Consider the following 14,999-nt stretch of genomic DNA (forward strand, 5'->3'; position numbering starts at 1 on the left):
GAGGGAGAAGAGCAAACTTGGGTATAGGTAAAATGCCAGAGTGGACTGTGTGAATGTACTGAAACCAATGAAACCAGGTATTTTATGCAACTGGTATATGACAGTAAATATAGAGTATATGAGAAGGTATATGTATAATATAGAGTATATGTATATGTATAATATAGAGTATATGAGAAGTATATGAGAAGGTATGTCAGTAAATATAGAGTATATGAGAAGGTCTAGTTTACTAGTAGTATCATAAAGAAACTAAGCCTATTTTGATCCAATTAAATTATCAGAGCTAGCCAAGAATTATGCCAAAGTTAGATAGAAAAAAAGCAAAGTAGACTGAGTTGTTCTGGTCTTTTATTTTTCCCACTCTGTAGGCATCAGGTGAGTTAGCACTTGTGAGACACCAGGGCATTTAGACACTCTCCTTTGGAAGGGTAGATATCGGGCTGCAATATCTAGAATGGTCAAGGAGCAGCATCAAAAGCAACCACAGGAAAAAGGAGTCAGAGACTAGTAACAGAAAAGTCTTCCAGATCTAAAAAGTGAAGTTAGGATTGTAGAAAACTCTAGTAATTAATATTATAAAGATACATTCATTGTATCCTCTAAAAAGTGAATTAACACAATATAAGAAATTAGTTAATTCAAGACAACCTGAAAATATATCACAGTGATCACACTGCCACTCTGCCTGTGGGTTTTAAGTATACAACTGTATAAAGCAAAATGAGATGGCAAAAAATAAGTTATGAATTTAAGAAAAATTAATGAAGCATTAGGAATGTGCAGGTTGTTACCACATTGAAAAGGCTAGTCAGAGTAATGCAGAGATTAACTAGCTTCATATCTTGCTGTTTGAGATAATTTTCACAGCAGGTAAAACACAGTAGTGTTTGCATTGCAGGTAATACTGCATTGCAGGTAACAGTGTTCTGCACTGGGATGATGTGATAAGATCATGGGTGGCCAAGCAGTGGGCCGAGCTCTAGGAGTCCTCCTGAAGACATGAATGAGTTCAAGTCAGGGCAGTCAAGGTCATGATGTAGGAACCCACAAAGACAGCTGACCAGAGTTCCTGGGAACACATGGACTCTGTGGACCAACAGTTAGGGAGCTTGCATGGGACCCACCTAAGCCCTCTGCATGTGTGTGTGGCAGCTGTGTGGCTTGGTCTGTTTGTAAGGCTCCAAAGTAGCGAGATCAGTACCTGTCTCTGGTGTTTAACTAGCTTCTGGGAACCTGTTCCCCACACTGGATTACCTTGCCCAGTCTTTATAGAGGGGATGTAGATAGGCCCTATCTCAACTCAGTGTGCAGGACCATGGGAGTCTGCCGCTTTCTGAATGGAGACAGAGGAGGAGTGGGCAGACGGGGAGGGTTGTAGTTGGGAAATGGCAGTGGGAGGGAACAGGAGGAGAGAAGGGGACAGAAACTGTGGTTGGTATGTAAAATAAAGGAAAAATGTTAATTAACAGAAAGATCGTGGATGGAAGGACAACTCTCTGAATACTAATCACAACACAAGATGCTTTTTTCCATAAGACAATGCACAGCAAACCTGGAACAAAGGTTTGAACAATGAAAATCTTAACTCTGGGTTGGGATGACAGACCTTTACAGTCACATTTTAATTGTTGTTGCTGGTATTGTTTTTGTTCTTTTTCTTATTGATATAGGGTCTAACTGTAGCCCTCACTGTGTTGGAATTCACTCTGCAGAGCAGGCTGACCTCAACTCACAGAGATCCTTATGACTCTACCTGAGTGCCAGGATGATAGGTATGCACCACCACCAAAGTTATTTTTAATTTTGTTATCATACACTTGCTGAGTATAAAAATACTTATATCACAAATAGGAAACTATGCTGCCATAGACCACACAGGGATTTGGAGGTCAGAAAAAGGTAATTCCTTTTATTCTGTAAGCCCAAGGCTTAATGAGCCAGGAATTTCCTGTGCTAGAAAACAGTATTGAGAGTAAGAACCCTACAGGCCTTATCAGAAGCCCCAGCAAATTCTAGTTATGTGTTTGCAGGTGGAACAGTTAGCTAAGAGGGGCGAGCAACAACGCATCAAGGTGACAAACCAGAGATAAAGTTGTGACTATCATGACTCAGCAGAGGCTGAGCTAGTCCCTGGCAGAGATAAAATTGTGATAAGCAGGACTCAGCAGAGGTTGCTCCTGTGACAGAAAAGCTTCATGGGTGCCTGGCCGTGGAATACAGTCACGGTTTTCTATGCTCACATGATCACCGATTCCACCTCCAAGCAGGAGAGGCACAGACTAAAGACAAGTTTCCATTCTACTGCACGGTAAGAAGCACAGCAGCACTGGCAGCAGGTGGTGCACGGAAGCAGAAACTCAGCACATGCCATGGGCTCAGAGATGCGAATGACAAGTGGGACAGAATTCCCGTTTACTCCGGATAAATCTAAACGTGCTCGGAAATTAATTTTGGAGATTTAAAATTAACTGACTTTAGTGCTATTACCTCTCCAAGTGAATTTCCTTGAAATCTTGTCCAGAAACTTTATGAATGGAAGCAAATGGAGCAGAGGTGCCCATGCATTCTTTCAAAAATGAACTCTAATTTAGGTGGCATGAAATTATTAAGGACCACTGAATGTAAGAGGTAGAAAGAATTTATCTAAACCTGTACATTGAAAACTTATTTGAACATTTAACTTGATAAAACATTCAGAGCACATTCCTAATTCTAGCACTTGGAAAGCTGAGGTGGCAGGATTATGAGTTCAAAGCCAATCTGGACTACAAAGTAAGAATCTATCAAGTAAAACATACACTACCGTCGGGCGGTGGTGGCGCACGCCTTTAATCCCAGCACTCAGGAGGCAGAGGCAGGTGGATCTCTGTGAGTTCGAGACCAGTCTATAGACTGGTCTATAGAGCTAGTTCCAGGACAGGCTCCAAAGCCACAGAGAAACCCTGTCTCGAAAAACCAAAAAATAAAAATAAAAAATAAAACATACACTACCACCACCATGCAAAACATACACCACCACACAAACTAACACACATCTGCACATACACACATGAACACAAACCCACAAGAAATGATAAGGAAAACAAAAGCATTCTACCAGCTTGCCAAACTGAAACCTCTTCCAGAGTCATCTAACTTTGAGTATAAAGGAAAACAAGCTACAGAGTCAGCCTCTTTTGAGTCATGTCAAAATCAGAATGTCCATTGCTTGAGCTCCCAGCAATACTCTTTTCAGTCTTTGTATAGAGGAAGCATAAACAGATGAGAGCCATGGCTTGTAAAAGACTCTGAACTCTGAGAAACAATTCCATCAAACCAACTGGGATCAGAACACTAGAAGCAACATATCTACCAGCACTATTTAAGTATTTAATTTTACAACTTCTTGGCGAAGACACAAAGAGTATGTGGAGCATGTTACCAATAACGGCATCAGTGGCAAGCCTGTTAACCTGCCAAGTTCCAGCTAAAACTTGATGTTTCACTTCTGTTACATTTTCTGTAATAATTGAAATTCAAGGAAGACCTTGTTTTGTGTAGTGATGTGAAAGAAAATGACCCCCATAGGGAGTGTCACTATTAGGAGTTGTGGGGCCTTGTTGGAGGGAGTGTTTAACTGTGGGGGTGGGCCTTGAGGTTTCTTCTGCCCATTTCTCTCAGAGCATGGAAGTGAGGGGTAGACAGTAATAAGACGCTTATTGGTTGGCTACCTGGGGACATGCATCCTCTTCACTTCCCTTTTTAGGCATACTCGGTCATGAGTGGTTTATTTTTCCCCAGGAAACCCCGCACATGGTAGATCATAGTTTTATATCCATTGAGGATGAATGCATCTTGTGAGTTTTGCCAATTAAATAAGAACAAAGGTGGAAAGGAAGGTGGATCAGGCGCAGTGGAGGAGGCAGAAGACTGACGGCAGTGAAAGGCAGGGTAAGAGCTAACCTGGGATGGAGGGAGAGAAGTCTGAGCAGATGGGAACGAGAATGCTCAGCTGTCTTATAACAAGAAAGCGACTGGTAACTTTAAGAATATCTGTACCAGGAAGCTCATTTTCTTCTTTGGTACCTGCTCACAGACATCCTCATGTATTCTGAGAGAACATCTGGCCTTTGAAAGGAAAGAAGTCTCAAGAGAATGAAGCATGACTCTCTGCTAATCTGGAATTTGCTGTCCTATGTCTGTCTCCTCAGTAAGTCAAAGTGGTCTGGGGTCTGGGGGCTTCTTGGGGAAGACCCTGCTGCAAGTGGGGTGTGAGGAAGTATGTGTGCTTTGGGCAAATGTGTGCTGTGATATGTATATATATATATATGAGTTATGCATTAGTTTATTATTGCTATAATTAATAAACTTTACCATACACTATTTTTTTAATTTTATAAATACATACATTTACTTTTTGTCATATCAAAAGAAAAAAAAACAAGGCTCTTCTATTAGTTTGGAAGTAGGTACATGTTCAGAATATATAATAATTTCTTAACGTGGCAGAGTACTACTTAATTAAAGTACTAGTCATAGTATGTTATAAATTAAGAAATTCTGTGACTATTTTATGTGTGTGCATATGCTCCTGTTTCTGTGTACGTGTGTACATATGTGTGTTTTGCATACTTTTGCATGTGGAGGTCAGAGATGAATGTTGGCTGTCTTTCTCAACTGCTTGTACTTTATTTTTTGAGACAGGATTTCTCATCAAGTTCTCATTGAGTTTGCCAATAGGGCTAGGCTGACTAACAAGCCAGCTTAAGGACTCTGCCTGTCCCCATGCCCCATTACTGGGATTACAGATGTACTGCATGCCCAGCTTCTGTATGGACACTGTCTGAACACAGGGCTCTTCTTGACTGACACCCATCTTACCAACTGAGCTACTGCTCAAGCCTAAGAACTGAAGTTACAGAAAACAACTTGATCCAGTTCAGATTATGCCATGTGGTTGTTCAGCCTCCTACAAACTAGCTGGTGTATGTTCGCTTCACTCAGCAGCACGACATTTTGAATAGCTGGGTGAAATATGCACAGCGGAAGGAGATATGAGCAGACACTTTGGACAGAAATGCTAGTGCAGAGTCTCAAAGACTCTCTCCACATCAATTTTCACACATGCAAACTTAAGTCACTGATCAAATTATATCTTAAAGTTTATAAATAGAAGAAATGATATTTTAAGAAATGTGATGAAATAAAAACTAAAAATTATATTCTGTCTTCCAGCACGCTAATAACCAACTTTGAATATCTTAGGATTCTGTAAGTAGGAAATATCGGTACTATGTACACTGGCTAATGGTCACGTGGGATTTTCATTTTAGAATCAAGGATTACTGACTTTACATGCTCTCTGACTTTCACCAGGCAGTTAAGCAAGAGCAGGAAGGTACACTGGGGAAGAAACAGATTTGGGGCTGTGGGATGCACAGGCCACAGTCCAAGAGAAATGAAAGACACATGAACCCATTCAAACCACACAGGAAGGGTAGAGAAGATAGATGTGTAGGCTATGGGGCCAGGGGGTTTTATGGGCTGGGACAACCAAGAATTTCTAGGTGGGAAGACTGAAAGTCAGGGCCAATTTAATCTTTAAAATTATAGCTAATTTTAAAGAACACATAAAAATTCATATTATTCATTTATTTATCCAAAAGAATTATTTTTTAAAAAAGATTTATTTATTTATTATGTATACAACATTCTGCCTCGATGTATGCCCGAAAGCCAGAGGAGGACGCCAGATCTCATTATAGATGGTTGTAAGCCACCATGTGGTTGCTGAGAATTGAACTCAGGACCTCTAAAAGAGCAGCCAGTGCTCTTAACCTCTGAGCCATCTCTCCAGCCCCCAAAAGAATTCTCAAGATAACCGATTTAAAAAAAAAAAAGATAATCGGTTTTGACATTTTCATCTTTAAAGAGGAGATTTTAGTCAAAGGGAAGTTGCCACCTTTACTAAAGGCCCAGTTCTTTGATGGTTGTTTCACAAGTTGCTTTGGAAAGCTGAAAACAACAACAAATGTCGTAGCTATTTAATTTATTTTTTTAAAAGTGAGATTTCCGAAGTGAGACTACTTATCTTCACTGTGATAAAAATTAGAGAACACCACACCTGACTATATAGATGAGAAACATATTTAGATAAGTTTCTTAAATTTATTCTCTTCGGTGATTTCCTCACAATTCCAGATTCTAGTTATTTCTAATGAAGGATTCATTGAACACATAATTCTTAGGGATCACTCAGAACACTCATGCCTTACATTCAGTAAATTATAACAGCAGAAATCAAGGAACAGGGAAAGCAAACGATGAGTAAGAGCCACAAGGCCAGTTCCACAACAACAACTGCCCGAGCAATACTGTCAGCTAACAGACTAGAGTATACCCTTTGAGGATGCTATAACACTTTAGTGGGTGCATAGTAAAACTGATACAGCGTCACACATGCCAATAGGTCTTGAATTTTAAGATGCTTACAAGACACAGTATAGATTTTCAATGACCTAATTAGCTAGAGATGTATCCAAAACTGTAACAGACAGCTTGACTACACATTTTGCATGATACCACTTTGCAGAGGCAATTACTGTTGAGATTTCATGCTATCTTTAGAAAGGAAGTGATTATTTACTAATAAAAAGAGGTGCATTTTGGCATGTCATTTCCTCAAGACATATTTTCAGCAATATAGCAAAGTGAATATTTAGTACAAACAATTAATATGGTCTATTGAAGAAAAATTAGGGTTACACTAGCAGGTTGTCACCGATTCACATTTACCTATGAATTGCTAACATTCCACTTGGTGTTCATGTATCTTGGCAGTTAGGCGCATTTTAATCAATGGTCCACTTCTACTTATAAGTTAAGAGATGTTCATCTCAATGCACTTCAGTTTCTGTTTCCATTCTTAGATCACAAGATAGCTACTACTTTTTTCTTTTCCTCCTTTTTACATTATATGATTATCTTTCTATCAGGTATTTGGAATGTATTGAAACGCTAAAGAAAAATCTGTCCAAACCACTGTAGGTATGAGAACCAGAATAGATAAGGGTCTTGGAGGGCATATGCAATGTGTGTGGGTACCGAGTGAGTACTCAGATCTCCCTGAAGTGTATGTAAACAGTGTTGGAACTACAGAAGGCTGTCTCCCAGGTGCCTGGCACAATATCTACATGCATGTAGGTTCCGAGTGTTTGGGTCATGCAATAGGATCTGCTCACCTCTGGATGCTATCAACTTTGTGACCAGAGCACAGACTGCTTCAGGAACAGTGGCCAAACTATTATAATTTCTGGTAACCATGCTCCATGATAGCCATGAATTTCAGAAAATTGGTAAAGCAGGTCTGAGGAAAAAGTTGATATTTTCTAGGACTCAGAAGAAAAGATAACTGAGAGAAAATATTTGTCACCTCAGAGCTTTAAGGATCTCTGTGTAAGCAAGCACCTGTGCAGCAGGGGGAGGGAGGCAGGACTGAGGAATGTCCTAGGAATGCCAGTAACCTTCTTCACTAGGCCTTTCTGGCTGCGAATTCAATGTTCACACTCTCTCTTTTATGCACACAGTTCAGGCCCTCTCTTCCTGCTTTGTATTCCCTCCTACCACTAAAGAAAGCTATATACTTTCCTTTTTTTTCCATAAGAAGCAGATTTTAATTTCACTAAATTAATGTCACACTTACTTTGGGCACATGTCAGGGCAGGCAAGGAGATTTTTATCACTTAGACCCCTCTAGGTAGAAGCTGGGAAATGGAAGGCATTTTCCTTAATGAGTTCTCAAGATGGTTGGAAAGATAAAACGGGAAGATAATTTGGCCTGAAAAAGATCACAAACCAATGTGTCAGCAGGTGCCAGATGCCACATTGGAGACTGGGGGCGGGGGGGGGGGCTGTGGTGAGACAGGAGAAGGAGCCCTGGGTGACCCTGGCAACCATGCAAATTAAGGATTTAACCTAGGGATAAAGACAGTAGCTGCTCCTAGGTATCAAACCCTGGATGAAGAAAGCTATATACTTGTCTATCACATCTATTTCCCAAATTTATCCATTCTAATTCAGCACAGGATCCCCAGCACCAGAGGCAGTGCCCAGTACCTGGTGCCTAGTATATACTGGCTGAGTGGACCCACAAGGGCTGTAAAGTATGCCGAGAGGGGGCTTGGAGAAGAAGGAAAGCTCACCAGCCTTGACCAACAGCTCCAGGAAGAACTACTTGTGACAAAGAGCATCCTGTCAGCATTGTGGCAGCAGAAGCCAGCTGTGCCAGACTCCTAAGTCAGAAGATTGATACTGATAGCACAGCCTCCATTCAAACATTCACAGCTTCCTGCCCTCTTACCCTGAAAGTGCTGCCTCATACACAGCAAAGTTTACCATTCACCGTGAACCGCATGAGAGCACCTCATTTCAGTTTTACTTCTTGTCTCTTCCAGTGTTTATCACCTCAGATTTCTTTGTCCTTCTTGTTTTAACTCCCAGGGAAAAGACAGTTAAGGGAAACTCTGCTAACTGTTCTGTTTTCAGCTCCAGAACAGTACCCAGAACTAAGTGTTTAATATATTAAAGACTGATGTGGGATTTCCCTCTGTATGCTATGATTACCACTAATTAATAAAGAACTGCTTTGAACCTGTGGCATGGCAGAACAGAACTAGGCAAGGAAAGCTAGGCTGAATGCTGGGAGAAAGAGGGTAGATTCAGAGAGAAGCCGTGTAGCCCTCCAGAGACAGATGCTGGAACTTTACCCAGTAAGCCAAAGCCTTGTAGTGATACACAGATTACTAGAAATGGGTTAAATTAAGAAGTATGAGTTAGCCAGGAATATACTTAAGCTATTGACCAAACAGTATTGCAATTAATACGGTTTCTGTGTGATTATTTCAGAGATGAGCAGTCAGGAAAAAACAAGCGACCTCCTACTAAAGAAGACTGGACGGATGCATACTGCTGAGTATATATAAAAAATCTCCTTTTGTTTTGAGCAAGACTATTGTCATGATGCCCAGGCTGTCTAGGTTATCTGAGAGCTAGGTATTCCAGTCTGGCCTTGGACTTGGGATTGTCCTGTTGCTGTATTTGGCAGGAAATCTCCTAAATTTGTTAGACTCAAACCCATATGAAGATTCCACAGAGTAGCAAGTTTTGTTCTTAGAAAAAACAAAAATCTGGCAAGAAAGCAGCTGAATAATTTAGATGACAGTGCACACGTGAGAAAAACAAAAACCTGCTTTAGTGGGTGGGAGGGGGGCAAAGTCTAACAGGGGAGTGGGATGAGGAGGGAAGGAGGGGTGCAAACATGATTTTCAGTGAGTCTTTAAATGTCTTTCTAAAGAACTGCCCTGCAGGCCCACGGTATCAGAAGGTAAGCCTCATAAGGCTTTACCCTAAATAAGTACATGATGGTGTTGTTGCATAGAGGATAGTGACCACCAGAGTTGAAGTTGAAATTTGCAATATTAACTATCTCTGCCTGTGGAGTGAATAATACCCTAAACAATTCTTATCACCTCAGTTTCTGTGGGTCAGAAATCTAAGCACAGTTTAGCTGAATGATCTTGCATGGGATTTCTCACGAGGCAACAATCAACCCAGGGCTGCAGCTGACTCATGGCTCAACTTGGGGAGAATCCTCTTGCAAAGTCACTCACGTGGCAGCCACAGACCTCAAGTCCTTATTGGCTTTTTCCCAGAGACACCAGTTCTTTCCCATGCCAGTCTCTCCACGGAGTAGTTTGTAGCACAGCGGCTGGTTTTCAGCAGAGTGAGCAGGAAGAGGCAAGGGGAAGCCTGAGGTGTGCCAGCACTCCATGGCCTCACCATGGTCCCTGCTGTCACTCAGCAGCAGGCTGGACAGAGAGTGGAGTGACCTTTTGGAAATTCAGTTATGATGCCTGTTTGGTAGCAGCAACTGGTGGAGCTGAAACAGTGTGTCCTCTAAGCCAGTGTTTAATAAATAGCCATTTATTTTGCTCTGAGAATGAAGGACCAGAAGTGGGACTAACTTCTCTGTTACTCTTAGTGACTTCCTAATAAAACAGCTGTTTCCCACTTCTGTGACTTCAGGCTCTTTCTGCCCTAAGGTCTTGGTTCCAAAAAATGGAATATTTCATTGGTACCACAATAAGAATGCTACAGAAATGAAAATTGAAACCAACATCTTTCCACTTTGATCTTCCAATGCTCCTGAAGCAACAGGGAATGAATGCTGCTACTCTCTTATCTGAATGACAGATCCTTATTTCCAAATGAAAACTGAGCTGCCCTGACATGGTGAGTATGGAAAAATTATCTGTGTTGTTTGAAGGAAAACGGCCCTCACAGGCTTATGTAAATAGTTGGTTCCCAGTTAGCGGGACTGTTTGGGCAGGATCAGGAGGTGTGTCACTGGGAGTGGGCTATGAAACTTCAAAGGACTGTACCATTACAGTTTCTTTGTCTCCCCACTCCTCTTTATGTCTTCTACTTGAGTATCAAGATGTAAGATCTCAGCCGTTCCTGCTACCATGCCTTTGCTCTATCATCTTGGGCTCTAACCCTCTGAAACTGTAAGCCCCAAATAAATACTTTCTTTTAGGAGTGGCCTTGGTCATGGAGCTTTATCAAAACAGAATAGAAAAGATAATCATCAATGCTGAAATTCTCTAGGCTGCCTGTTAGTACTTCCTGGAATTATTTTCAATAGGAGTTTATAAAACACTAATTCAAGCAGGATTGCTTATGGTCCAGACCTTCCAGGAACAAAGGGATGGGTCATTTCAATAGGTGAAGAATCTTAACCAAATGAATGTCAATAGGGTGCTGAATTCATCATAGAAGGAAGCTATAAATACCAGCTATAATTACATTAACAGTTTCAAAAATTAAGAAACTAATAATATTTCTTATTTTGATATTTATGGATGCATATCACACACATATGTATGTATGTATGTACGTATGTATGAATACATGCATGCATGCATGTGAATCACAGGCTGGCTGGAATTCACTACTCCTACTTGAGGACTAACCAATCTGGTCTTGAACTTGTGGTAATCATCCCCCTAAGTTAAGTAATAGAGTCACAGATGTAAGCCATCATTCTCTACTTGACTGTGTAGTAAGAAGGTGCACATGAGTGTGAAACTAGACATTTGACTAGGTTGAAATACATTTTTCAAAATTCTTTTTCCTATGTTAATTATTAAGAAGGTACATAGTGTGTGTGTGTGTGTGTGTGTGTGTGTGTGTGTGTGTGTGTGTGTGTGTGTGTGTGTGGTGGGAGTGAGACAGGGATTTGTAAGCTGCAGAGTAGGACCCATTTCTTACATATACATATGGACACTTATCTTTTGGGTTCATCTTAGGGTGTAAAGAAGTAGCAAGGACTGCTCTTGTTCTTCCTTCCCTTGAATTTCCCTTCAGTATCTCTGATGACTGAAGAGAGGATGTATTATTTAAGTCTATGATAAAGGACATAGGATTCTATAGGACATATGTACAGCATACAACAGAGACAATAAGAGGTAAACTCAGTCCATCTTTGTGGACTCCAATTCTTGCTTATGAGTTCTAGCCAATTTTTATTCTTTTCTACTTTACATCTAATATCCATAATTGTTTGTTTTGGATATTAAAATCCCAGTATCAAATAAAATTTTTTGTCCTTGTAACACATGTTTAACTAGCTCTAGTCAAATACCAGTAAAGGAAAAAAAAATCCTGTCATCTATACTGATAAAATAATGGGTCTTCATTCTCTCTGTTTCCAGACTTCTGAATCCAGCTGCTCACTACAACTTACTTGTAACCCCTAAATCATAGACAGAGTTACAAAAATTTGAATAATTCCTCATGTTTCAATAAGACTCTACTCTGCCTTCTTGTTTCAGTTTTAATGTCATAAAAAAGGAGGACTTTTCTCTACTAGGCCCAAGTTGTTGCCAAGGGCCATGGCTGTATCTGTGGTCCAGCTACAGCTGGGGTCTGTGTGGACGTCTGTGGCCTGTGTCACCTCGGGAGGCCCTAGGAACCATGCAAGATGAAATCAGAGGCCCATGTTGAGCTTGCCACATCCTTCGCTGGCCACTACAGCAAGAGAGCTAGCCCCTGCACGCTGGAGAGATGGCCACCACCCCTCACACCACAGGCCAGTGTGAAAGGACCCCGAGGGCATGCATGTAGGGGAGCTGATTCTACCCAGTAACCCAAGGTGGGTGGCCTCAGGGGCCTGGACTGACCAGCTTGGGTACTCTCCAGGCCCACAGAAGGGCCTTGAGTTGACCCACCCTAGTGTCTACTCATCTATGACTGATTGGGCTGGTGAAAAGACTGATCCTGTGGAATGATACCCATAAGATCTCTAAGACTAGTGACAGACACAAGATATCCCAGAGGAGTTCTAGTTAGGATCCAGTGATGATGGTGTACTAGAAACCAGAAGCCTTGAACCAGACCAGTGACTCATTGCAACGAACATTTGCCAGTAAAACTGATGGAATAAGAGGTGTACTCTATGCCTTGTATTGTTTATCATACAACCCTCCATTGCCACCAGGACGAATGACGAGGTGTTGGAGAGGGTGGAGAGGAGGAGATGCAAAGAGACTTTTCTGCTGTGGATTTGGTAGTGGGATTTTTATGTTTGTTTGTTTTATGTATTTTTTTTTTTTTTGCTTTTGCTTTTGTTTGCTCGATTGCTTACTTTGATTTGTTTCCTTATGGGGGATGTGGAAGGGATGAGGGGAGGACAAGGGTGACCGGAGGAGAATGGTATTGGGCTGCATGATGAGAAACTACCAAAGAGCCAATGAAGAAGTTATTTAAAAATCATACCAGGAAAAGTAGACTTTTCATGGACTACCGAGTGTCATATTTTTCTCATTTTTGTGTTTTGACCTCACAATTTCAAATCATTCCCCAGAAATGGCGCTATGGTACTTTCTAATTAATATTCCTTATCTCAAGAAAATTATGAAACGCCTTATAGAGAAATATATATGTAAGCTGTGCCCAGGCATGAATTATAGTGCTGTTGGGCATGAATTTGAAGATAATGAGTAAACAGTACATGTGATACGATGTGTGTTTAAGTAGAAACACATATAAACTAGGAGCTTGCATTGACTGGGTGATAAAGAGATGACCAGAAGCTCACAAGAAACTAACTCTGCCTTTTCCTAGGAGTACTGAGTCAGTGTTTGCAAATTCTGTGATTTCTCAGCAGAAAGCCACCATGAGCAACAATAACAGGTTGCATAATATCCATATACAAATATATCGCAGCATAGGTATCTCACCATAATTTTATTTCTCTTATTAAACCTCGAGTCACAAACCTAAAATATTTAGCTGTGGAACAGTGAGGCTCAGTTAAAGTTTATGTGCTAATGGTAATAATAGTTAGCTATAAAGAGCACTTCACCACCTAGAATTTGAACTCGCCACCGAATGGTCACCTTCATAAAACAAACACACTCGGTGGTTAGCTGTCATCGGTGACTGAGACATGGACTAGGCTGTGTTCCGAATTGCTGCTCATTTTCCAGCATTCAGACTCAGCAAGTGAGCGGTTCTCACTAGATACACGGCTCACTCTGTGTTTTCATAAAAATTACTGGGAGCTGCAAAAGCAAAACCAAGAAAGCAATGGCCAACGTAACAGCACTTTCTTGACCTAGGTGCTCAGAAACAAACCCGTTAGGCAGGCAATGGATGCCTTCCTCACACATCCCAGAGTCCAGCTGCTCCTGGCCGTCTGACTGTTTCACTGCCTTGCTTTCAGTAGGCAATACATGCTTGCGTTTACCAACTCTCAACATCTTCAGATCCTCTTTGGCTCGGTTCCTTCCACTGTTGGTTTTTTCCCCCCATGGGATACTACCTCACACATCTTCCTACATCTAAATCCTACCTTACACAGAAGGTCCAATGAAATTTTTTTGCATAAAAATAATTTTTCTCTAGATGACATGATTGCCTGAAATATGGGATTGGTACTTAGAGACAACCATTTTACTGAGGTTCTAAATGGCTATTGAGTTCTTGTCTTTTAGGCATAGCCTCACCTGCCTAAGAAACTATCCAATTATTCTTGAAGTCTTCAGCCATCACATTACTAAGTATGTTGATAAGCATTATAAGCTACCTAAACAATTTGAGCAAGTGTTTTAGACAAATGTGATATGTTAATGAATAATATGAGATAGAACAACATATTTAATGTATGAAACAGAATTTCCATCAAAGCAGGATGTGCCCTGTAGAGCACACTTCACATTTCCACCAAGCACATACCTGCAGAGACTCGGGGACAGTCAGGCAGCATGGACTCCACTGATGTGTCCAGTGGTTCTGAGCTGGAGACCCAGTTGCAGCAGTTCTGCAGTGTAACAGATACAATGTCCATCACATAAACAGTTCTGCAGTGTAACAGATACAATGTTGATCACGTAGAATTGAAAGGAAAACTACATTTTTAGGTTGAAGAGGTAAATTTATCCTATAAAATAATTCACTAGAAGTGTATTTATATTCCATCAATTTAAAAATATTTTTCATACATAAACAGTCATTAATTTTTAAGGACTGTGGAAAAATTTACCTTTTCTAATTCAACAAAAAAAAATCTGTGTTGATGCTAAGATACATAATCTGTAAAGTAAAATCTAATGTATTTCTAAGAAAAGTTAGATGTGAAGGAAAAAAAGCCTCAAATCTGGCCCATACTTCCTTTGAATTTTTACTCTGGATCCACATCAATTAAGGCTATATTAAAATTACACACGAACACAGCCTTGTGAGCTGGAGCGGTGACAGAGGACACAAAACTTCACTCTTAATGCTCACTCTCTCAGATAACAAACATTCGCAACTCAGATAAATGAAATAACATTCCATTCCTTTTATAAACGTAAGCATATATCTAAATTCTGGTGGAAAAGATGTGATTATATAGTTTTAAAGGTATTCACAACACAGATAAACACACACAAAGAATTTCCACAGACAGATTCTAT

At 40.6% G+C, this 14,999-nt stretch overlaps 1 protein-coding gene across 8 annotated transcripts in view; it reads right to left on the reverse strand.

Moving 5' to 3' along the window:
* The window catches only part of Arb2a (ARB2 cotranscriptional regulator A), a 430,019-nt gene that overhangs the window by 115,045 nt on the left and 299,975 nt on the right, over positions 1–14,999 (reverse strand). For 6 of the 8 annotated variants that reach the window (XM_050122195.1, XM_050122197.1, XM_050122194.1 and 3 more), the window contains one exon: positions 14,278–14,362. In XM_050122195.1, coding sequence (XP_049978152.1) covers positions 14,278–14,362 — 85 coding nt within the window. Of the gene's footprint in view, positions 1–7,684; positions 7,820–14,277; positions 14,363–14,999 lie in introns of all 8 variants that reach the window. The other 2 variants (XM_050122196.1, XM_050122191.1) reach the window with 1 other exon arrangement.

This window comes from Alexandromys fortis, unplaced genomic scaffold (assembly GCF_014885135.2).
Source record: "Alexandromys fortis isolate MF-2015 unplaced genomic scaffold, M_Fortis_MF-2015_v1.1 scaffold_163, whole genome shotgun sequence".
NCBI lineage: Eukaryota > Metazoa > Chordata > Mammalia > Rodentia > Cricetidae > Alexandromys > Alexandromys fortis.